General features: G+C 42.7%; 1 protein-coding gene across 1 annotated transcript in view; it reads right to left on the bottom strand.

The window, feature by feature from the left end:
* NALF2 (NALCN channel auxiliary factor 2) overlaps positions 1-26,769 on the bottom strand; it is a 191,157-nt gene that overhangs the window by 12,264 nt on the left and 152,124 nt on the right. The window contains exon 2 of the mRNA XM_066579798.1: positions 478-649. Coding sequence (XP_066435895.1) covers positions 478-649 — 172 coding nt within the window. The remainder of the gene's footprint in view (positions 1-477; positions 650-26,769) is intronic.

Genomic DNA, 26,769 nt, shown 5'->3' with positions numbered 1-26,769 from the left:
ATTGCCCATGGCTTTAAGGCGAATCCAAAAGGGTAACAGGGTTAATGGGAGACTGACTAGGGCCTACCAGAGGCATTAAGACTACCGTCCAGCTGGTAGCCAGCTTCTTCTCATGAGCACTTGGCGTCAAAACAATGACTAATGACACACTTACAAGCTATATATATCTAGGCAGGAGGAAGAGCATCCCCACGTCCCACATGACCACTGTAAGAGGTAAGCACGACCCCTCCTAATACATTTTAAAGGTAATATAGCATTATACCACCAGATGACGATACATCACCTCGAATAGAATAAAACGGCAACTGATCATATTATAATAAACAGTGCATGGCATCGATAACATGGCATACATCATACTCCCCCTCTTCATAGGTATGCCACTAACGTGTTGCATGACTGCCATTTTTTCTGATGCCATGTTTATTTGACACCAGTGACTTGCTGTAGCAAAACAGTGTCATTATTTCTCACCTGTACAGATGAAGCCAGGTAACCCTCCATAAATGACGTCATCATTGTCAGGTAGTATGAAGGGACAGCGGGTCTGCACCTCCAGGCAGTACTGCTTGCAGGGAATTCCATTGCGACACTGTCGCTGGGTCACGTTAAAATACTCTGTGCACAGCCAGGCTTTGTAGACAGCCTATAGATGGAATAAAACAATTCTAGTTATATAAAACATCAACGTTCAAAAATGTAATCAATTATAGCTATAAATGATTGATTCTACAGTTGCAAGTGAGCCCCTTCTAAAGTGAAAGTGTTTCTTCCACTACATGAGCTGGCGGTCATGTGACACCCATAGTCCCATGTTACAGCAGGGCTGCAGGGTTCTAGCAGTCCCTGATCAGCTCTGCAAGTGACTATTGTCACTACATGGGGATGTTTTCTCCTGTAACTGGGGCTCCTATGGATGCCCCAACTACAGTGGAAAAGTGTGTAATGAAAAACCCTACAAAATACATGTGAATGTACCCCAGAGGTCTTATATGATGTAATGGGGGACATAAATAGTAAAAATAAATAATTACATAAATAAGTAAAACAAAATGACAGAATAAATTAAAAATATATAAACAAAAAAGAAGATAACTCAAAGCCGATGCCAACCAAAACCATCGCCATATGCGCCCTGTAATCCAAAACCATACATGTTATATATCAAAACATTTGAAACAAAATGAGAAACCCATTCCCATACTTTATTTTAGTGTAAATATACAAAAAAAAGTAACTATAAATGTTAAAAAAAATCATTTATTTTAGCTTCTTACCATCAATAAAACTAAAATCCGGAAAAAAAAATCAGTGGAAAAGATATTTAAAACTAGCCCTATATGTCACGGAAAAAAAAAATGCAGCAAAAATAATTTTGGTAGCTAAAGGAAAAAAAATAGGGCAGTTAAACCACCCCATTGGTAAAATCCCTAAAAAGTGTCTGGTCCTTAAGGTACAAAACAGCCTGGTCCTTAAGGGGTTAAAAGATCCACCACAAGCCCCAACTACAGGCATTTACAGAATTGTGCTGCTACCTTCAAGAACTTTTCCTGTCATAATAATCTGATTTGTTCTGTCCTCTCCTCCCCCTCTTTCTATTACTCTTCCAGTCATCCCTCAATTTATACATTCCCTTCCTCTTGTCACTTCTCTTCTGCACCCTCCTCTTATTCCTGGAGCTCCTCTTCTCCTCCCCCAAGCAACATCTTTGTGTTCCTAAAAATGTAAGTCACAGAAATGTGCAGTATATGTACAACCAATTGTTTTCTATATGTTACTACTGTAATATATATGCATAAAGTGATGTTAGAACTGACAGTGGCATTTGAAGGTTTAACAGACTGTTCCAGGCGGTTGTCAGCTGTCGAGGACAACCAGCACCCACATTGTATGGAGCGGTATCGGCTCTCAATCCAACTCCATACAAAGCTCGAAAACCCAGGACGAAACTATGGGTCTAAAGTGATCGTGTGGCCACAGCTGCTGTGTCATACATTATATAGGTCCTGCGCTTCTTAAAAAAGGAAAGCAAGTTGTATTGTTTCTGGTATTGTAATTAGATGACTTACTTGAATGAGAGGTCATCTCCCTGGAGACCCCGCTATGTAGAATTGATAGCCCAGGCAATCATCTCAGCAACATAAATCCTCCAAGATAAGTCCAGGGGAAATCCAAGTTAGTAAAGTAGATATAATTTATTGACACATATAAAACAAAAAAAAGCTACATGCATTAGAGGCATGACATGAGCTAACAGCTACATGCATCAGAGATATGACATAAGCTAATAGCAGATGCTGTTAGCTCATGTCATACCTCTGATGCATGTAGCTTTTTTTGTTTTATATGTGTCCATAAATTATATCTACTTTACTTACTTGGATTTCCCCTGGACTTATCTTGGAGGATTTATGTTGCTGAGATGATTGCCTGCGCTATCAATCCCATATAGCGGGGTCTCCAGGATTGGATTGCATTGTGAACAGTGTTCACAGTCAATAATTTCTGGAAGTATTGCTGGGCCCATGTAGTGATTTGGATTATAGAATCGTGTCTGTTTTCATGCAGTGCTGTCTGACGGCCCATAGATCTCAGGCATCTAATATTGACCGTCGACCTTGTCCTTTATGTACCCCCGCTACCCCCCGCCGCCCCCCCAAACCTGCTCGGACGAGAATGCAGTTACTCGAGAAGAGCGATGCTCGCTCGAGTAACTGCCTTATTTGAGCGTGTTCGCTCATCTCTACTTGCACACATCATGGGGAGTTGTATTCGGCTTCAAAGTGTCTCCTGGTTTCATACATGGAGTAACCGTCGACCACTGAGCAGATGGGTAGAACATAGAACAAGAGAATACCAGAGAACAAACCAGTGGTAAGTATAAAGTAGTCAGGGAAAGACAACAAATTCAAGGATATGCAAGAGACATAATCAGGCACGAAGCAGCCTCAGAACAGGGAGGACAACAAGGTATAGTACAGCAGCAGAAATCCAAAATCAGAGTCCAAAACAGGATGGGTCAGAAGCACAGGAGCACAAGCAGATTAAGGCCCAATGTCCACGGTCGGATTTGATTTGCAGAATCCACACGGGTCACCCACGTGGAAGATCCACAATTTAAAGTGCCCATACGAAAGCATTGGCATCCGCAACTGAATTTAAGTATATGTATTTGATTTGCGGACCATTTGGTGTGGAAAACAAATGGCAGCATGCTTCATTTCAGTGTGGGCTCAATGAAAGTCAATCGGTGTGGACGATCCGCAGTGCACCCGCAAATGTAATTGCTGATGCACTGTGGATTTGAAGGTAAAGGTGGGGTTGCAGATTTTTTTCTGCACAGATGATCCACAGTGCAGCAACGGCCCCAGTAGTAATAGTGACCCCACAGTGGCCCCAGTAGTCATAGTATCCCCCATATCAGCCCCAGTAGTAATCATAACCCCCACAGTAGCCTCAGTAGTAATAGTAACCCTCACAGTAGCCTCAGTAGTAATAGTGTCCCCCACAGTGGCCCCAGTAGAAATACTGACTCCTAAATTAGCCCCAGTAGTAATAGTGACCACCACAGTAGCCTTAATAATAATAGTGGCCCCAACAGTGGCCCCGGTAGTAATACTGACCCCCACAGTGGCCCCAGTAGTAGTAGTGACCCCACAGTGCTCCCAGTATTAATAGTGACCCCACAGTGGCCCCAGTAGTAATAGTCTCCCCCAAATCAGCCCCAGTAGTAATAGAGACCCCCACAGTAGCCTTAGTAGTAATAGTGTCCCCCACAGTGGCCCCAGTAGAAATAGTGACCCCTAAATTAGCCCCAGTAGTAATAGTGTCCCCTATATTAGCCCCATTAGTAATAGTGACCCCCACAGTAGCTTGAGTAGTAATAGTGTTCCCCACAGGGGCCCCAGTAGCAATAAAAGGCTCCAACAGTGGCCCCAGTTGTAATAGTGACCCTCACAGTGGCCCCAGTAGTAACAGTGGCCCAACAGTAATAGTGATCCCCACAGTGGACCCAGTATTAATAGTGTCCCTCATATCAGCCTCAGTAGTAATAGTAACCCCCCACAGTAGCCTCAGTAGTAATAGTGTCCCCCACAGTGGCCCCAGTAGTAATAGTGTCACCCACAGTGGCCCCAGTAGAAATAGTGACGCCTAAATTAGCCCCAGCAGTAATAGTGTTCCTATATTAGCCCCAGTAGTAATAGCACCCCCCACAGTAGCCTGAGTAGTAATAGTGTCCCCCACAGGAGCCCCAGTAGCAATAGTGGCCCCAATAGTAACAGTGGTGCAACAGTAATATTGATCCCCACAGTGGCCCCAGTAGTAATTTGTGTCCCCCATATCAGTCTCAGTAGTAATAGTGACCTCCACAGTAGCCTTAGTAGTAATAGTGTCCCCCACAGTGGCCCCAGTAGAAATTGTGATCCCTAAATTAGCCCCAGTAGTAATAGTGTCCCCTATATTGGCGCCAGTAGTAATAGTAACCCCAACAGTGACCCTAGTAGTAATAGTGACTCCTACATTAGCCCCAGTAATAATGGTATGCCTTATATTAGCCCTAGGAATAATAGTGTCCCTTATATCGACCCCAGTTGTAAAGTGCAAGGAAAAATTACAGAAAAAGAAGCTAGATACAAGATATATATCTCAAGGAAGGTTCAATCACCATGTACCCTAAAAGCATGCGTCAATCCAGATTGCCATATAGAGGAGCAAAAGTGTTCATGTGCAGACTAATAAGCAGCCACTCAACTCAACCCAAGGTGGGGAAGGGGTGACTGCTGACAAACCTAATTTGTAGAGTAGGAGCTGATACCAAGATGACAGCCATAGATAAGTGCGCCACACCATACAGGAGTACAACCTTCACTGACAAAGCAGTGGATTACCCTGTATTAACAAAGTGTACCACACTAGCATGCCATCCTGGGCTCTTCCTGCATCTATAGCAAACCACATGCAAAAAAACCCCCACACTGATAAATGTGGGTGTTCACACCCCTCTTCTGTAGGTGTTCCTCCCCTCTTCTCCTGTGGAACTAATGATGAGAGGTCAGGGGAGGATTATCCCGGGTGCCCAGACTGCCATTAGTGTGTGCATCTCGCAGCAGCGCCACTGAGTGATTACCAAGCGGGGCGCCACAACCCCCTGGCTGGTTATCACCTTCATGGGGATCACGCGTCCCAAAGGTGGAACAGACGTACCAAAAGTGGAACAAATGGCGGTCCCACTAAGGACCCTAGGGAAAGCAGGACACAGGGTCCCCTTATAATAATGCTAACCTCCACAAACGCTCCACAACATAGCTGGCCACAGTGTAATTAGTTATCTACTCTCAATATAAGGCTAAGTTCACATACAGTGGAATTACTGGGGAATTTTAGCTGCAGAATGCAAGCCGAAATTCCACAGCAATGTACAGTACAATATACACCTATATTCACCGAAAGCGGAAAAAATCCACAGCTGAAAATAGTGTGTGGATTTTTAAATCACCATCATGCTCTATTGTTTGTGCAAAGGCCACAGATATTCACTATGGAATACATTAATTACAATTCAATGAGTAAATTTGGTGTGGATTTACTCCACAATGTGTGACTTAGCAGTTAATAATGTTGCCTTGCCACAAAGGGCTCCTAAGTACATCTGAAAGGAGTTTGTATGTCATAATAATCACTTTTCCTTTTTTATGGCACATAAATATTATGTAGCACTTGCTGAGATTTGAACCTAGGACCCCAGCACTGCAAGGCAACAGTTCTAACTACTAAACCATCATGTTTTTTCTCACTACTTCTGCTTCCTCCTTATGAGGAGCTATATAAATAAAGCGCTACATGATGTAAAAGAAAACGTGATTCATGAGACCAGGCCACCTTCTTCCATTCCCTATGGTCCAGTTCTGGTGCGCATGTGCCCATTACAGATGCTTTTGGTGGTGGATAGGGATCAGACTAGGCACTCTACCTAGTTTGCAGCTATGAAACCCTAATGTGGCACTCTATGATACAACGTGTATTCTGATAATTAAAAAAATAATAATTTGCAACATTTACTTTAGTAGCAATGTCTTACAGTAGTTTTTTGTGGGATTAGACCAGACAGGCTAGCCTTTGCTCCCATGCAGGTCAATGAATCTTTGAAGCTCATGACCTTGTCACAGGATCATTGGTTGTCTTTCCTTTGGCCATTTTGTATGGGTACTAATCATGGCATACCTAAGTTGCTCACATCCTTACACGACTTCTAAAACTGACTATTCATAAGTAAAAAGGAAGAAGAGGAGGAAGAAAAAAAAGCATGGTGGCTCAGTCGTTAGCACTGTTGGCTTGCAGTGCTGGGGTTTTAGGTTCAAATGGGACCAAGGGGAACATCTACATGGAGTTTGTATGTTCTACTTATGTTTGTGTGCATTTCTTCATCATAATAATCACCTTTATTTATATAGTGCATATATTTATCCAGGTGGAAACAGAAATGGAAGCACAGTGGCTCCTTGGTTAGCACTGTTGCCTTGCAGTGCTGTGGTCTTGGATTTGAATCCGAACCATCCAACCCAAACTTTTCAAAAGTTTGCTCATCTCTTTCCAATAAGGTCTACAGCTCGCAGACAAAATCTAATTTATTGCATTCTGTAAGGACAGAGTGGAGAAGGCTGGAGGTGGAGGATCTAATTGTTGCTGTTTGTGGGTCGCGACAGCATCGTGGCCGCAGCGTAGAGTCAGACCTGTCGCCCTGCTGCTATGCAGGACAAGGGTTAATGCACGTTGTGCAGAGATTGCTTGTTGCCATCACTCTGCATGCTGTATAGTTGCAGGCTGACTGTTAGTCATACCTGGAAGAGGGTCGGGAGTGTGGTTCTCGAGTTGCTCTTCCTATCGGCAGGGGTGGCTAGCTTTATATTTATACCCCTCCCTTTCCTCCTTGCTGGTTATTCAGTTCACTAAAGGAGAGGTTGGAGTTGGTTGGAGTCTCTAGCCTGGGTGACAAGCTCCCATTTTCAGATACATGCTGCTTTATCCTTTCTGTTGTTCTTGGTTACCTTTATTGTCTTGCATTGCGGTGTCAGTCCATCTCTTCAGGGGTTCCTATAGGGATAGTTAGGGCCCAGGAAGAAGACAGCGGGGCTGTCCTTATTAGGACAATAACTGTGCCTGCAGGGAGGGCCTCTTCACTTCCCTGTTTGGTAAGGGACAGGTTTTTCCATCATCCTGGAGTGGTGCTCACAGTCCTGCATTGCGTGGTGTATGAGTTTTGCGTTCAGTGTTAACGTCACCCTGCGCCCGTGCTGAGCGTGGAGCTCTTGTGCCGCACGAACGTGACACGAAGACAGGACATTTGTAAAGAAGTAGAGAAATGGAGTACTACAACCAAACAACGCATTTGCTCGGATGAGTATGCAGTTACTCTAGAACAGCAAGGCTCGCTCAAGAATCTGCCTTTACCGAGCGTGCTCGCTCATCTCTAATGTTCAACCGTTTTTTGGCACAATTTGCTCAAAAATACTGTTGACAGTAATACTATTGAATAGTAAATAAGCCCCGCTGACTTTTATGGTTCCGAGTTCTGTCAGTCTTTAACTCGGACATTAAATTTGCCTGTGTGAATAAGCCCTTAAGTTTCCTACATACACAGTTTTTCTCAATTGTCTACTTTCAGGCTTGTAAAAAACATGAATTTCTGCACTTTTACAAGCTTTCTTGAGTGCAATTTTTTTGTATAGACATTTTTTTACTTTTTTTGCCAGAAGAGAAGCTTGAGGGAAAGTGCTAAAAGAACTCAAGCCTAAAGCACGCGGAGTTTGGAGAAAAAACAAGATAAAACAAGAAACACCGTTGACCCCAAAATAACAGAGTAAAGACAAATATATGTCAAAAAGCAGTGTTTGTGGTGCATTAAATAATTTCATAATGGGATAAAGCTTGAAAGAATGCTGGAAAAGTTTTTTATAAAAATGACATATTTTGTCCCCAAAAATGCTATGTGCAAAACAACCTTCATGATGATGATAAAGTGCGGTGGCAAGGGGATTCTGAATTAACAAATGTATTTAGCAAAATTAATTTGAAGTGTTTTGATGTTAGGCTCTGGTCACACTGGTGTTAGGGCTTTCCATCTCTCTGTTCCCATTTTCTCCCCGTTTTTTCCCCCCATTAATCTCAATGGGTTTCAGTTTGTTCACCTTCTGTCTGCAGCACTATTTGTTCAAAAAAAAGAAGGAAACATAATAGAACAGAAGCAAACTGACATCTTTCTGTTTTTTTTCCCACACAGTGAAATCAATGGGGAAAAATCGGAAACGTTTATTTCCGTTTCTCTGCTCAAAAAACAGAACAGAGAGACGGAAAGCCCTAAAGCTAGTGTGACCAGAATCTAAGTATCACTTGTTAGTCTTTAAGGTGTTTTCAAACATAGCAGAAACATTTGCCACGGAGAAATCTGGAAAATTCATGTTTCCTACATACAGATTTCAATGTGGATTTTTCATTGAATTGGTACAGATTTGCAAAGAATAAAATCTCAAGCAATTTCTCAAGAAATCCATATAAAAATATGCATATATGACATGCAGATTTTGTGGCAGATTTCTCCGTGGCGGATTATTCATGTGTGAAAGTACCCTGCCTGTGTTTCTCACATCTATCCAAAATGTACCACAGCCTTTCACAGTGTCCTAATATGAATGCTTATTGCACTTTGAGACAAGTTGTGTTAATATGTTAGCAAATGTGATCACTGCATTAAAACCAGGCATGATTCTGTAATGCAAATCCCTGCTTAGACTCAGGAATACTTCCAGAAATCATTGTCTGTGAACACAGTTGGCCGTGTAATCCACAAATGCAAGTTAAATCTGTATCATGCAAAGAAGAAGCCATATATCAACACAAGCCAGAAACACAGGCGACTTCTCTGGGCCAAAGCTCATTTGTAATGGACTGAGAAGGCAAAATTGAAAAACTGTTCTATGGTCACATGGATCAAAATTTGAAATCATTTTCAGAAACCATGAATGTCGTGTCCTGTGGACTCAAGAAGAGAAGGACCAACAAGTTTGTTATCAGCCTACATTTTAAAAGCCTGCATCTCTGATGGCATAGGGTTGCATTAGTGCCTATGCCATGGGCAGCTTAGAAATCTTGAAAGACACTATCAATCCTGAGTAGTATATAGAGGTTTTATAACATATGCTCCCATCCAGATAACGTCTCTTTCAGGGAAGGTCTTGTGTATTTAAGTAAGACAATGCTAAACCACATACTGCATCCAGCATAACAGCATTGCTTCACTGAAGAGGAGTCCGGGTCGTGAACTGGCAGCCTGCAGATCAGACCTTTCACCAATAGGAAACATTTGGCACATTATAAAACAAAAAATCCGGCAAGAACCACCCAAGACTGTTGTGCAGATAGAATCCCACATCAGACAAGAATAGGGCAACATTCCTCTCCCCAAACTTCAGCAATTGGTCTCCTCAATTCCCAGACATTTACAGGCTGCTGTAAAAAGAAGAGGGGATTTTACACGAAGGTAGACACAGCCCTGCCCCAACTTTTGTGAGATGTGTTGCTGCCATCAATTTCTAAATGAGTTCTATGTTCTACTGTCAATAAAATATGGTTATATGGGATTTCCAAATCATTGCATTCTCTTAACTTTTAATTATATTTTGCACAGTGTCTGAACTTTTTTTTGGAATTGGGGTTGTAATTTGGTGTCAACTGCCTGTTGTTAAGTGATGTCCTTCTCTAGTAATAGTGACACTAAAACAGATTACAGGAAGTGGGGTGGGTGTTGTCTCATGCTGACCTTAAAGTTCTATAGAGGAAAGAGGGGAGGAGGAAGCTGCTAGTTTTTGCAACTAATAATATTTACTGGGAAACAACTACGGAAATCACATCTATACTGCTCAGTATTGCTGCATAACATCCTCCATGATGCTGTTATTTCCATGTATAGACTACAAAGAGTTATTAACATCTGCTATTTTCTCAAAGTGCAGAGTATAAAAGATATTATAGTAGCTAGTTTCCAGCCACCAGCTAAAGGAAGACTGAGAATTAGAGGGGAACACTGGTGAAACAGGCAGGATACAAGTCGTAGTCAAGCCAGAAGTACAGTTATTTGTCATAACACATACATGGCAGCTTATTCTGAAAAGTTATGAGGCAAAGCAAGTATTTAGCTTTCTATGTGCACCAGAACAAAAACTCAAAGCAAAAAATAGATAAGTACCGTATATTCCGGCGTATAAGGCGACGGGGCATATAAGACGACCCCCCAACTGTCACCTTATACGCCGGGAATACAGTGGAGCAAAAAAAAAAAATCAGTACTCACCTCCCCTGGCGTTCTGCGGTGCTGCTGCAGGCTGTTGCTCCCTCCTGGTCCCCGGCAGAGCATTGCTTTCTGGACGCAGGGCCGTCAGCCAATCACAGCCATTCAATGACATCATTGAATGGCTGTGATTGGCTAAAACACACGTGCCTTCAGCCAGTCACAGTCATTCAATGATGTCATTGAATGGCTGTAATTGGCTGACAGCGTGTGTTAGCCAATCACAGTATTAGCTTTCTGGAGGCGGGGATTTCAAGCCCTGCGTCCAGAAAGCAATGCTCTGCCGGGGACCAGGAGGGAGCGACAGCCTGCAGCAGCGCCACAGAACGCCGGGGGAGGTGAGTAATGTTTTTTTTTTTTTGACACTTTTTTTTTTTTGTATTACCGGCGTATAAGACGACCCCCGACTTCAGAGTAGATTTTTCGGGGTTCAAAAGTTGTCTTATACGCCGGTATATACGATATGTCATTTCTTTCTGCAGGGGCTTAGTCACTGTATGATTTGGAGGTTTTTGGTTATTTTTTATTTTAAGTGTATCCCTATTAACTGTTTTTCTAGTTCTAACTCTACTAACCCCTCCCACTGCCCCACCCCTATTTTCATGACTTAGTCCCAAGTCACTCTCTACATTATCTCCTCCTTATCTCTCTGGTTGCCCCTCCCAGTCCCTCATTTAAACACTCCTCCAACCGTCTAGTCATCTCTCCCAGCACAGCTGCACCCTCCCCATTGAAATCCAGCCAGTCCCTATGGTAGAGCCTGTAGCCAACAGCAAAGTTGCCTCAGTTCTCCAGAAACCCAAACCCCTCTTGCTTACGTTACACCAACTACTGAGCCACTTGTTTACCTCCCTAATCTCCTGCTGCCTTTCTGGTGTGGCATGTGGTACAGGTAGTATTTCAGAAGATGATACTCTGGAGGTCCTTGCTCTAAGCTTATATCCAAGTTGCCTGAAACAAAAACTAAAGCAGAAAACAATGTTTGTAGGGTGTTTTATATTTGCCTACTAACTTACAGCTAACATCTGTCTGCAGTGCTTAAAAAAAACACATAAAAAACAAAAACTGGAAAAACTGCCATGTGTGACACCCCCTTGAAATGCGAGAATAATAAACGTTAGGATTGGGCTGGTAATAGCTCAGATTTTTCTCACTTTTGTTAAACTACTTGGATATGGATATTTGCTGTTCCGACTTTTCTTCTTTCTGGAGGAGAACTGTTTTGCATGTTTCCATGAATACAATGTAGCAGGTTCTAGCCAAGAACAATGTACTATGTATGTTATCCATCAAGAATTACATACATCTGTTTTATCCATATTACAGTATATCATGGCAGATCAGACAATGACCTGAGTCACAAACCTTATCCGGAGAAAATGTATTCTACTTCTTCGAAAAATAGTCATAAAATGCCACCTAGTGGTAAAAATGCTAAGTACACAAGACAGCTAGAGGATACTGCAAAGCCTCCAACTTACAAAGTAAGATGCAACTTCTTGATAACTTATTCTGTCTATCCAGTATCATAATATATTGATGTTTATTCACCAAATACAGCTTCTTTCCCCCCAAAATAATCTCAATATCGCTCAATCTCCTGGTTTAGAAAAGTATTATCATATGAGTAGCAGTACGAGCACCTGAACAATTGATACCATACAGTACTCTACAGAGATAAAGTGCACTTGCGAGAGTCTGTCTGGAACAATATTTTTGCCCATCTGTTTCCATTTGGTATTCCGTATGAGATCCATGTGGTTCCCCATGTGTTCCACATGGTGTCTTTTAACCCCTTAGTGACCATCCATACGAGTTTTCATGTCATGGCTGGCTGAGCTTAAATACCATAAAAACACGTCAGCCCTGGGATTAAAGCCACGGGGGCTGTGGATGTGACAGCTCACTGCTATTGACTGCCGGAGGTAGCCGACAGCCGGGAGCTGTCATGGGGAGCCGCGATATGCGACCGCCGGTCAAAGGATCTCTGTTATCCAATGGATAACGGCAATTGCATGAAAGTCAACAAAAAGTCAAAGGAGGTTAAAGTTTCAGCTCCCCTCACGGATCGGATCCATGAGGGGAGCTGAAACTATTCACCGCCATCCTCTACGATGTCCCGGGCGCATGCGCAGAAGGTCTGGGAGCCAGGCAGATTTTAAATCTCCTTGCTCCCAGCTAGCATGAGTAGCCGAGAGCAGGGAGATGTTACCGGGCACCACTGTATGTGGTTCCCAGTCACATGATCGCCATTATCCAATGGATAATCATGATCATGTAAAGTAAATAAAGTGTAAAAAAAATAAATAAAAAGTTTAAAAAGCTGAAGTTTCATCTCCACTCATGGATCATATCTGAGAGGGGAGCTGAAATTACGTACCTAATGCCCCCAGATTTATCTGCGGACCTCGCCCCGACTGCTGTGCACGTGCCGTGGATTGCCAGGGTAATTTAAAATGTCCCTGCTCCTGGCTACCAAACATAGGAGAGAGCCTGGAGATTTCACGGGGGGCCGAGGTACACAGTCCTTGGTCACATGATCGCCGTCATCCAATGGATAACAGCGATCATGTAAAAGTAACAAGAAATTAAAGTTTCACCTCTCCTCACGGATCCAATCCATGAAGGGATGTGAAATCACTTACCAAGGGCCTTCAGTGATGTTCCCCTGTGGGATCCTTATCTGTGGACCTCTTCCCAGCCTCTGTGCATGCGCCCGTTGGCAAAATGGCGGACGCAAACGCAGAAGGGGAGAGCCTGGGAAATTTAAAATCTCCTAGATCATGGCTACTAAAGGTAGCCAAGAACCTAGAGCAGTGACCGAGGACCGCAGTGAGTGCCGTTATCCATGTAAAAGTTAAAAAATAGTTGAAGTTTAATGCTCCTTTCAGTTTGAGCCCCATTGTGCATACGGACATAAGAATAGGGCCACAATGGGTATGTTTCTGAACACGGGACAAACAGGGGGATCCATTTTGGGGTGAAAGTCTTCATTCATATGAGTACTGTACAAAACAAAATTGTTTTTAAAATGACACAGTTGCCAAAAAAATGAAAATCATTATTTTTTTCCTTCTGTTTTGTTTAGATTCATTCAAAAACTGTGAGGTAAAACTATGCAGTAGACTCCTAGATGAATTCATTAAGGGATCTAGTTTTCAAAGTGGGGTCATTTGTGGGCGTTCTCCATAATTTTGGCTGCTCAAGGGCTCTACAAGTTGGCAATGGGGCCTAGAATGCCTTCAAGCAAAATTTCTGTTCTTAAAGCCACCGGCTGCTCCTTTCGGTTTGGGCCTACGGACATTATACTAGAGCCACAATAGGTATGTTTCTGAACACAGGATAAACAGGGGTATTAATTTTGGGGTGTAGGTCCTCATTTTCATGTGCACTATAGGAAAAAAAACTGCCTCTAAAATGAATTATTTTGTAAAAATATGAAATTTTATTTTTTCTCCTCTAAATTGCATTAACTTCTGAAAAGAAACTGTGAGTTCAAAATACTCCTGACCCCCCTCAGTGAATACATTAAGTGTATTTGTTAAAATGGGCTCATTTGTGGAGGTATCTATAATTCTGACACGTATAAGCCTTTGCAATCTTGGCTTGGTGTAGGAAAACAAAGTGTTCCTCAAAATGTTAACCCTTTCCAATCCAATCTTGGATTCAGGGTTTCCTAAAAAGGCTCTCTCTTTTTGCTGTTATACAACGGTGCCATTTGCTGGCTAAAGCCAGTGTGTGTGCGCCAGAGAGGCTACGACAGCAGAGTTGCTGGCAATAGACGGTAAGAATACCCTATCGGACGTCTTCTGACATTGGAGCTACACAAGCTTCAATCAGAATGTAGGAAGACGTCAGACAGTGGATTGGAAAGGGTTAATAAACAATGTGAATTTGTACGTTTCCTAAATGGTTAAAAAAAAAACAACTAAAGCTTTCCAATATGCTTCCAGAATAAAGTAAACAGATGGAAATATATATCTCATCAATAATTTGTACAGTATATTGGCACATATTTGATGTATTGCAGTGGTGAAAAAACAATGTAAGAATCAATTGGATGTGCGAACCCGGTACGGAGTTATTCTGTATTAAAGTGACACATGTCAGATTTCCAAAATTCGGCCTGGTCATTAAGGCACAAACAGGCTTGGACAGTATGGGGTTAAACTAAGCAACCAGTATTATTAGTATAATAGTAAGCAACCACAAGGCCCGCTTTAACTACAGTCCAAATGGTGCATTTGCACCAGGCCCCCTGGCTGCACCATTACTTTCAGCTGTGTCTCCATACAGACGGCACAGATACACTTGAAGATGACATAGGGCAGACCAGCAGCATTGGATTCCCCAGTCCCCAGTAGAGTCCACCACACTAAGGGTCCCTTTACAGATGTCACAGTGATAATCTCTCCTGTGCTTTCACACAGCAGCAAGGATCTCTCAGTGAATGGAAGTGGAGCCTGAGATCACTTCCAGCCTCCCGTCTCCATTCACAGGAAGCAGGCAGTCTTTAAAACCGACCATACTTGCTGGTGAATCTGTCTTCCCCTAAATCCCATAACAATCTAGCCCTAAAAGGAGGCTTCCAGAAAGATGGAGTGAGGTTTTTACTGAGTCTTCCATCCTCCGTTGTGGCTGATCGGTAAGTGTTTTTAATGGGAAACCTTGCATTGCATGGACGTGCAATGTGTTTCCCGTCCCTATTGAAAACAATGGGGGATGCGTTCCGAAGGAACGCCCAAAGATAGGATGTGCCGTGATTTTTTCTCGCACTGCGATGTGAGAAAAAAAATCATTCATGTATATGATCCCATTCAAAAGAATGCAGTTTATATTCGTGTGAGATAAGTTTATCACACATCATACAAATCTCATGCAATTTTTACGGCCGTGTGAAAGCGGCCTTTGAAAACATCCAAAAATCACGGACAGCCAACATTTTTTATGGACACATCAGAAAACAGTACTGAATGATGAGGATTAGGATATTGGGACATATTGGTATAAACTCATTCCCCGCATTTACTGAGAGCTACAAGATGAAGATAATTATAGTGAGAATAGTCTGCTCAAGTATCACCGGACTCAAAAAATCACGGACGCATCTAATACTTTTCACGGATACTGGAAAAAAGGACAGTGGCCTAAAGGCCAGTTCTACACGGGTGTTTTTTTTTTTTACAGTGTTTAGTGCAGCATTTGAAGCGCCTGCTAAAAACGCTGTAATAAGCCTCCATTGATTTCAGTGGAGCTTCTCAGATGAGCTTTTTAATACTGCATTTCAAATGCTGTTTTATTTTAGTGCATTTCAGCATTTTTTTTTAAACGCACCACATCACCCATTGCAATGATTGAGTGCGTTAAAAGCGCTGCTGAACACATTTGGAAACACCATTCAAACATTTTTCGCCTTTGATTTCAATATAGCTGGTAAAAAATAAATACCGGCAGTTCCACTTAATCACTGGCCGGGCCAGAGAGTTACTGACTGGGTGACAAACCTAACCCCAGACCAGTCCCCCTCTATACAAATCCCAGACCAGTCTCAATCTGTAAACAGAAACCCCAAACCAGTTTGCCTGTATACAGACCCCAGAATGATCAAAAAAATATATATAGATCCCAGACCAACCTCAAACTGTATAGAGACCCCAGCCTAGACCGCTCATATACAGACCACATTTCAGTTCTCACCAGCATACATACACCAAATCAATTCCTCAGTATACAGACCCCAAACTAGTTCCTCTGTATCCAGACATCTGTCTCCATCTGAATACAGACTGCAGACCAGTCTCTATCCGTGTACAGATCACAAACCAGTCTCTATCTGTATACAGACCCCAGACCTAGACTATAGTACATCCATGGCATAGATATTATATACACCTCTTGCTATATATGTGTGTGCTTTATGACATCATAAATCAATACTAGAAATATAGATGAAGGGGGTTGCGCTGCCGCATTTGTCTCACACCCATATCACTCTCTGGTATGTAGAGGGCACAACTTCACCAACTTAGCACACATGCATTGCACATCAGGCTGGTAATAGGCAGAGTGTGAGAAAAGAAGGAAACTTTACCAGCTCCATCAGTGGAAACAGAACTTAAGGCAACTCTGCAGGGATCAACAAGGAGGCAACTGTTTCAAGGATAAGAGGTGAAAATAGTGGTGAGTGCAGCAAGGCCACCTACTGGGAAGCTGTAGAACTGCAATTTTCACTGCTTTACTGTCCATAGTGTGTGATTGTTCTCAGTAAGATAAACCAAGTAATCTTGTAGATAGGATACCTTTTAATGGCTAACAAAAATACATGATGTTATAGCAAGCTTTCAGGTTCTTATTGACCTTTCATCAGGCTAATGAAACTAGTTTGGATGGCACACAAATATAACATACAGATGCAGAGGGGAGTGGGGACACACTCCTCTTAATCTAAATAAATGTTCACACACAGAAATGTGAGACTTAAAATAACACAAGACAATCTACGCAAAGAGATAAATACTTAATCAGTCCACTGAGCTGAGGAATGTGACAGTTTTATGATGTCCATCTCTACTTTATAAACTGCACATAGAAGATGGAAACACTACCTCTGCAGCACCCCCTATTGTATGGCAATATTCTTACTATCAATTTCTGAATTTTTATGAAAGTAAAAAAACAAACAAAAAAACCCAAACAATGGTTGGGAAGAGGACACCCGTCTTAACCTCTTTCAGACATTTGATATTCTCCACTTATGTAACAATCTTGGACTGAGGTTCATTCCACTCTTGAGGGTATCAAACATGGCCATAAACTTATACTCTACTGTGATGCTGTGATTTAAAGATGCCCTTCAGTATGATAACTTTCATCTGCTCTATGCCATGTCCGTGACCACAAAAATGTTTTGCCACAGGTATTTCTATCTTTTCCTCTCTAACTGAGTGGCGATGAGATCTCCATACTGTCCATACTGAGGTGCATCCTCTGGTGGACAGACATTCAGCTACAGTACTACTGCAGGAATGGGGAGGAGGGTGGGGGTGGCGATAGATTTGTGAGCTTTTCCAGGAGTCTGGGACATCTCCCATTTTTCAAGGAGCTTCCCAATCCTTTCGGGAGATTTGGCAAGAATAACTAATTCAGAGGCATAAGGAGAGTTTCTCATCAGTGGCATGTTTTACAGGATGCAATATTTTTTCCTAGAAGCATTGCTTCTAAAAGACCATACATCAGTGTACAAAGGCACTATAAGGCAGCACACAGTCCACAAAACAGGCTGCAGACACATATAGGCTGTAGACACATGGCTTTGGCATCTGCATGAGGCCTAATATTACACCACCGTCAGTGAGTCTCCAGCACAATTTGCATTTCACAGCACACGGACAACCCATCCATCTGCTGTGAGATGTACTGCTCTCATGTAGACTCGCACGAAAACAGGACATGCTGCGATTTTTCCATCTTGCTGCATCACTGCCAGAAAAAAATCATCCATGTGTCTTGCAGTGCACAAAACTCACATGAGAATATTGGCCGTGTATATAAGGCCTTATCAGGAGGTATTGAGATGCAAGGGAAATATCATAGCCAACCTCTTATTCAAGACCTTCTGGTGATTCCAACTTAACCTTACTGGGTTGTTGTGTTTTTTTTATATTAATCTGTATTTTTCCACCACTTTTCACACTACCATTGCAGTCCGCTCTGGTTCAAGTTTTTGTTACATTTTATGAGCCAGGATAGCCCATTTTGCTCTGCAATTTTCCCTTCTCTAAGGATCAGTAGCGCAATACATCTGTCTCCACTAATACCATGGCACTAATCTGAACAGAGTCTAATACTAATGAAGTTCATAGTATTGAATCTCACAAATGACAAACCACATCCATTAATCATGGCTACACATAGCGGCAGAGGCCCGGGCCAGAACAGAGAACAGATCAATCTCACTATTCGATGGACTTTTGAATGGATCCAAGCACAGATGTGTTAAGTGCGGAAAGCCAATGGTTCATGATGGACCTTGAAAGAGTTCGTCCGCACAATACACTCGTTAAATACATGATTAATGTCATATCTGTAGTGTGCACCAATGGCAAATTTTTTGTCTGGCAGGCAGGGGAGAGAGAGAGAGAGACGAACCAAGAAAAAAAAAAAAGCTCAGGACCCGGCGTCCCACATACAAAAATGCTCGAGTCTCCCATTGTAGTCAATGAGGTTCATTACTCGAGTAAAGCTCTCGAATTTTACGAAAAGCTCAACTCGAATAACGCGGACCCGAGCATTTGGGTGCTCGCTCATCTCTAATCTGTACTGAACTGGCTGACAACATTCTTCTCCGAAAACTCCAGCAATTGTTCTCCTCACTTCCGAGATGTGTACAGCCTGTTGTAAGAAGAAGAGACGCTACACAATGGTAGACATGGGCCGTAGCCAAACTTTTGTGAGATGTGTTGCTGCCATCCATTTCTACATGACTTAATTTTTTTAATGAAATGGAAAAATGTCTCCCTTTCACCCTCTGATATGTGTTCTCTGTTCTATTGTGAATAAAATAAGGTTATAACATTTATTTACATTTTATACAGCGTCCCAACAGGGTTGTTCCAATATTGTGACCTATAAGTGGCAGGCTGCGGGGGCTCACAATACTTGAGCCCCTTTACAGCCTCCATTAGCAATTATCAGATCCAGCCCTATTATCCATCCATATGTGGAACAAGCTATTTTCCACCTTGACACATTTTGAATGTTCTTACTCTAAATGCCTTATTATTTCCATCTGTAGAATGGTTGCTACAGCAAAATGTCACCGCTCCTTTGTAGATATCCTTATATGCATAGATGGATGAGTTGGTTTGGTCGAAAACTGCCATTAATCATTTGGGATCGGATCTTGACTGGTGCAGCCAAACGTTCAATCTGTACCTTATACAAAGAAAATCAATACAAGATTCTTATGGGATGATACCATACTCCTTCACTACTGCATAAGTACCATAAAGAGTACCAACAGTGGTCAGAAATAACACAGGCAACATACATTCTGGGAGTGCCCTATAAGTCTACCCCATTGGTCCTCAGTAAGGTCTTTCCTGTTGAGACCTTTCAGAACAAATACCCTACTAGACCCCCTTGTCCACTTGCTCAATGTCCCGCCTAAGAATTTTGGGAAGCTAAATTCCCAGCTGCTCCTCCATATCCTTACAGCAGCTAAATGTCTCATTGCTTTTTTTTTTGGAAATGCACTACTCCAGCCTCCATCAGGGATCTATATATACATGTTAAAAAAATCTACCAGATGGAATACCTTACTGCCTCCATTCACAACTCTATGGACAAACGTAACTCCATCTGGACGTTATGTGACTTTTATTCTATAGCCTCAAATTTATAGCTCTTCATCATGGTTACTCCCTTTTTTAGTCTCTTTTCCCGCCCCCCTCTCTTGGTGTGAGGCTCTTATTTCTCTCCATGTGTTTTGCTATTGTTTTCCTTTATTTTTATTTCTACTTGTTGGTTTTTGTACCTATATATTCATAAATCTTAATAAAAACTACAGTTTAAAACAAGCAAAGTATCAAGAATGAACTTTTTAGGCCTCATGCGCACTGCCGTGACGGACTCCGTCAGCGGAATATCACAGCGGAGTCTGCCACGGCGTCCCCCAAAACCCCTATACTCACCACACAGGAATCCACTGTACGTGTCCCGCATGGAGGGCCAGCGCGTATGCGCAGTACAGTGCATGACGCACCGGCAGTGCCAGATGAGGCGGACGAAGTTGAGCGGGGACACGTATTCACGCGATACTTCCGTTGTGCTACAGAACATGGTGTGTTTTCTTTCCGCAGCGCGGGAACATTGAGCTATTAGGTTCAATAGAACCTAATACTTGTGGGACAATGCCGCGGATTTCCGCCGTGTAAAACGCAGCAGAAATCCGGCCGTGGGCATTAGCGCTTAGACTGGAAATGACTGTAATACTCGTATTTAGTGTTTTAATTTTAATGACCTTTTTAGAGTTCCATAAAAAGTCAGCAGGGAAAACTTTGAGGTTGGGCAATAAAAGTGGAGCAAACGGCTCCAAATTGTGCAGAAACTCTTCCATGTTTGCTGCCTTCCAATAGGTGGCGCTGCAGAGGTATTGTTTCATCTTCCTTATTTGTATATATTTCCTAGAAGTCTCCTCACTCACCTTCAAGGTGCTCCTTAAGGAGTGATGTTACCCCTCCAGACACACATCATAAGGCTCTCGCTAGCCAAGCCAGGATCCTGCTGTACACTGATGAGGGGCAAAACCCCCAAAACAGCTGTCTGTGCATGGATTCTCACTTGGTTTTCAATTCCCAATCATTGTTCTAAAGGGTCGGACATTGATTTGCAGGAATGCTGCCATCCAATAGGTGGCGCTGCAGAGGTATTATTCCATCTTCCTTATTTTGATACACTTCCATGTATGTACTGATTTCAGATTATACATTGGATGACGGTACATGTGCTCCCGTTACACGTTTATGTATCATTTCAAGTAAACTGCAGAGAATAGAGGGGACTACCAGAGGAAAAAGAGACTGAAGAGCGTTGAGGGGGAGGAAAGGCAGAGATACTGTACAGAACAATGTGGGAGTATAGGGGGAGAATTTGGATATGATCTGTGACAGAGACGGCCTGAGTCATAAACACTCTAGAACGATACAAACCAGAAAGGTAGCCAAAAAAAGACGCTTTTGAAGAGCGTGGGTCCGGAAAGGCAGAGAGAGGGTAGTGCTGTTTAGGGTTTTCTGTGTACAAACAATACAATTCTACCGCACAACAGTGCACAGCAGGACAACAGCTGCAGAATATATGGGGGACGGCTAGGAGAAGAACAATCAGATAATCCCCCACTAAGAGCTGAGGCAGACATTGGATGGGGTTTACATTATTCTGCAAAAGCATCCCTTTAACAGAAGACTATGTGTTATGGGGAGAGGACGTGGTGGTCACATTTTAGGACCGTTTCGTTGGTATAAAATTAAATCCCACTTTTTTAAAGACCAGCTGTCTTTTCTATTTCTCCTCATAAGGCTGCTTTCACACCTGCAAGGAAATTGTGAGATTTTTGAACGGGGTGAGAGTGTGAGAAAATGTAGAATTACGAAACCCATGCATTTCAATGGCTTTATTCCCATTTGCAAAGTTTCCTGTCCTGCAATGTTGCGAGATTTGTAAATCACTGCCCTTTCTTTCTGCATTTTGCTTTTTTTTCTCGCCCTTTTTCCCTATGGAGCCTCCAATTTTTCACATCACAATGCACACCTTAAGGCTGCCTTCACACTGGTATGAAAATTGGGCAAGATTTGTGCATTACGAAACACACAAATATGAACCCAATTCTTTAGAATGGGTTGATACATATTATAAGCCTTGTGTGGTGCAGAGTGTTAAGGCAGCAAAATACAGTCCTAAGTTCTCACTCATGACCTGAAGGTTGTGGGTTCAATCCGTGCTTGTTTCAAGTAGCCGGCTCAAGGTTGACTCAGCCTATGAGGTTGGTAAAATGAGCACACAGCTTGTTGGGGGGTAAAGATGACTGGGGAAGGCAATGGCAAACCATCCTGCAAAAAAGTCTGCCAAGAAATCATCACGACGTGACATCACCCTCAGAGTCAGACATGACTCGGTGCTTGCACCAGGGGACTTTACCTTTACCAATACATATTAGCAATGTTTTCATGCATGGTACTGTGATGCAATGCCGGAAAGAAATTGCAGCATGTTCTAACTGCACGATCTCGTATTGCATCGCCCATTGTCTTGAAAGTAATGGGAGAACTCCGCGATCCTCTGCCATGGCTGAGTCAGCCGCGGCTGGGGGATTCTCTTCATCCCCGCAGTGATAAGAGGCTGTTTTCCCATGAAAATGCCTCGCATCCACAGGGCTTTCACACAGTGGGGAGCGTGATATGGGGGCAATATTCACAGACTGATATCACCCTCGCCAGTGTGAACACAGCCTTAGGATCCATTCCTTGTTGGGAGGAAAATGAAACACTTGCAAACAAAGCAGTAAAGCTGCTGTGTGTATGAAGGTGAACACAAATCATATAAATGTGGATGAAAGCTTGAGGTGCTCATAAATATTAGACTAAAGTTGCTGAAGACGGTCAATTTCAACTAAAGTGATCGTTCATCAGGTGAAATATCATAATGTTGACAGACCATCAGCATCTGGAAGGAATTCAGCCATGTTTGAAATTTTTGTCTGATTGTCCGATGAAACCCCTTTCATTTACTGAAGATTTTTTCTTTGAAAGAACTTTCCAAGAAAGATCATTCATCCATTGCCGGTGTCATTGAACATGTATGAGCAATTTATACAACTATTATGGCAAGTATAGACTAAAATATATATGGCTACATCTGCGAAACAAATGTCCACCAGGTGACTGTTTGTTCAACAGTAGTTCAACCATCAACGTGCTTCTCATAAAGCACCAAAAAAGCAATAAACACCGATTAAATAGAAACATATTATCTTTAGTCAATCATATAAACATAAACAATAAAGAAAAACAACAAAACAGCGATAGTACTCCCATGATAGTATGTACATTCCTTCTGGGTCTCCAGCATTCCATACATCAAAAACTATAGAGTTCAAAGCTTATAATTCCTACATTATGTACAATGCGTATGAGGGTCGGCTTTACACGAACAAATTCCTATTGCGGAATCCGCAATCGGCGTCTGCAGGAAATCACATGCATTGAAAGGCATATACTTTTGCTTTTCCTTCACACTCGCGGATACAAATTGCGCATGCCATGAGCAGAGAAAAAAATCGAAACATGCTGTATTTCGCTGTGGACTTTGCACAGACAGCCTCCATTGATGTCAATGTAGGCCATCTGATCCGCAGTCTATACGCAATTAACATTACGTATGGGCCCCAGGTCCTGCGTCATCGCCTAGCGACGGCGCAGGAAATACACATATATCAAAGAAAAAAAATCTGTACTGCGCATGACTGCCTGCAAGCAGGTAATGTAGATGCGCAGGGTTGCCGGCCGGGGTCACAGCCGGATTCTGCCGCTGGATCCTGCATGCGGAATCAGGCTCACGTGTGTGTAGCCGGCCTAAAACAGTGAACCAATTCATAAACCAGCACATCAATATAATCATAGAGCCCTCAAGGATGTTGTGTAGAGTTGGGCGAACATACTCTGCTGAGCTTGATGCTCGTTCGAGTATTAGCGTACTCGATGGTGCTCGTTACTCGAACGAGCATCAAGCCGTGTTCGACCCCGCCCCAGCTTTTGACTCCTCCTAGCTGTGACGTGCCTGTTTTGGCCCCTCCCCGCCGCGACACAGCGTGCGTCTTTGGCAAGTTTTTTGTGAGAGAGAGAGAGAACGAACATAGGAAAAAAAAAAGCTCAGCACCCGGCGCTCACATACAAAAATGCTTGTAGTTAATGGGGTTCATTACTCGAGTAGAGCTCTCCAATTTTACGAAAAGCTCGACTCGAATAACGCGGACGCGAGCATTTGGGTGCTCGCTCATTTCTAATGTTGTGCCCTGCAGCGCGTTTCGCTCTTATTTCTTCTGGGGCTTCTCAAAATAATACTTATGTAGGGCATTTATACAATGATGATAGACATTACAGCCTAATTTGTGGATACAGAGCAAGCCTCCACTCAGTAGAATTGTAGTATACGCATTCGTACCAAAATCGCGCCTCCCACGTGCATGGACACTAGACATAAATTGAAATTTAGCGCTGGGCAGACCATGTGCTATATACTAAAGGCAAGTGTCATAAGCATGCACAGTAAACTCAATTCATAACTTGGCACAGGACAGAAAATTAGACATAGAATGCAGGAGACAACAAAAAAGTGAGAAACACCACGTGAAAAAGAGAACCAGAACACCCACACAAATGAGGAGAATAATGTATTAGTAAACAATCAGATGAGAAGCAAGAGCGTGAAACGCGCTGCAGGGCACAACATCCTTGCGGTCTATGTGAATTATAAACATTGCACTCTATCGCTTTTGATATATGGAATTATGGAGACCCAGCAGGGATGTATATACCATCCTGGGTATGTCATCACTGCTTTTGTTGTTTTTATGTATATGCTTGCATGAGTGAATAAAGATGATATGTTTAGATTTAACCTGTGTATTTTGATTTTTGGTGCTTTATGTGAAGTTGAAACACAGAGAGTTACTCATATATATTCCGGTCACGGAACCCAAAGTGAGGAGATGCTTCCGGATTTTCCCTATACTTCTCCTTCCTTTAGGATCCACTCCTGGCTTTAACTGAAAATAGCAATTTACAAACTGTACCAAAAACTGTATGACATCTCCGTCCCAGTGTGTGGCGCCACCATAACTCTCAGACAGCACGCCCGCTGCTTTGGGGTTATAGTCGACTCTGATCTCTCCTTTACCCCCTATATCCAATCTCTGGCCCAAACATGTCAGCTCCACCTCAAGAACATCGCAAGAATCTGCTCTTTTCTCACCGTGGACTCGCTAAAAATGCTCACCGTTGCCCTCATTCACTCTTGTCTCGATTGCTGCAACTCATTGCTGATCGGCCTCCCCTGCCCCAGACTCTACCCCCTTCAATCCATCCTGAATGCGGCAGCCAGGCTCATCTTCCTGTCCAGCCGCTACCCGGACGACTCTGCCCTGTGCCGGTCACTGCACTGGCTGCCCGTCACATATAGAATTCAATTTAAACTCACTACCCTCATCCATAAAGCTCTCCATAGCACCGCGCCACCCTACATTGCTCCCTCATCTCAATCCACCACCCAGCCTGGGCCCTCTGCTCTGCTAACGAAATCAGACTGAGTGCCACATTAATTCGAACTTCTCATTCCCGCCTCCAAGACTTCTTCAGAGCAGCACCAGTCCTCTGGAATGCACTACCCAAAACTATCTGTGCAATCCCTGTTAACACACTCCCTGTCATACCGACTGCAATCCCTACCAGCCGCAATCAATCACCCCTTGCAGTCACACCGATTCAGCCACCACACAGCTTAATGTCTGACCATTGTTTATATGTATAGCATCCCAGACTCTCTGCCCCGCCATACCGTGCACATCTCCAGCCCCTTTACCTTCTGTATCACCCCATTACTTGTAGTGTGTAAGCTGGTTGGAGCAGGACCCTCATCCCTACTGTTTCTATCAACTGATTACTACATGTTACCATGGTTTTTGTACTTTTGTCCTTCTGTATCTCCCTGTTTTTGTAAGCGCTGCGGAATATGTTGGCGCTATATAAATAAAGATTATTATTATGTGTAAATTCTTGTCTGTGGCTCTCCTTTTGGTTTTGATAACAAAACTCTACTTCTACTGCACTTTATAAATGTGATCTTAGGACATCACACAGCTCAGCTTTGGACACATTTAACATGAATTTTCTTTTCTACATATGTCAGAAGTAACTTTAAGTTTACAAAAAGTTGCATATGTTTATAACTGCAATCATCATTCATGTGCTCACTCTAAAAGTCACTAATATTCAGTTCTCAACCTGCTACTTTTTACATACGGTACTTTTCTCATGTCCATGTGTCATGTATGTTTGTTGGTTACACCAAAGATGATTACTTCCATAGCAAAGCACTGGGACAAAGTGAACGATGAGATAGCAGGATTACTAAGGTTAAAAATACAGGACAAACATGGATTACGATTACAGACCTTAGTAATGGTGACAGGGTACCATGTGATTCTCTCTAACTGGAACAACTTCTGTAACAGAGCACATGCCCCGAAAAAGGCAACCCCACTGCAGGTGAGCAGCCAAATCCAAAGTCTAAGACGAGCAAACAACTCCAACCTCTGTATACTTGAAAACTAAGCACAGAATACGTTAAACTGAGTGCTGAATTACTGAGCACAGAACCACTGAGCACTGACCAGAACACTAGCAGTATAACCGGAATACTCCAACAATAAATGGTACTGCACATGCACTGGCCAGCTGACGTAATGTCACCACAGACCAGCGGCAGTAAACAGGAATTCATAGCACTGCCAGTGCCATGATAGGGTGTCTCTCCCACATGTGAAGTCTATGTGTCCATAATGCTGTTGCCTTCAGTAGCTCTCATATGCAGTCACAGCATCACTCTTCACTCTTGTACTGCATGTTATGCATGTATTTTTACTCAGTTAAGGGCAAAAACACTTATCACTGGGGATCAGCACCCAGACAGCCACTGATCAATGCTTGTGATATGGCTTCTCCACGTGCCAGGAATATTTGCTTCCAGGCTACCATACCTATATCACAATGCATTGGCTGAAAGGAAAAAAAATCTAATTTATTCTAATCCATAAAACTTTCATTATTCAGATTTGTTACATATATTTTGTATAAACTTTGCAAAAAGGAATC

This window comes from Eleutherodactylus coqui, chromosome 10 (genome assembly GCF_035609145.1).
Source record: "Eleutherodactylus coqui strain aEleCoq1 chromosome 10, aEleCoq1.hap1, whole genome shotgun sequence".
Classification (NCBI taxonomy): domain Eukaryota; kingdom Metazoa; phylum Chordata; class Amphibia; order Anura; family Eleutherodactylidae; genus Eleutherodactylus; species Eleutherodactylus coqui.
This window is presented reverse-complemented; position numbering and strand designations above follow the sequence as displayed.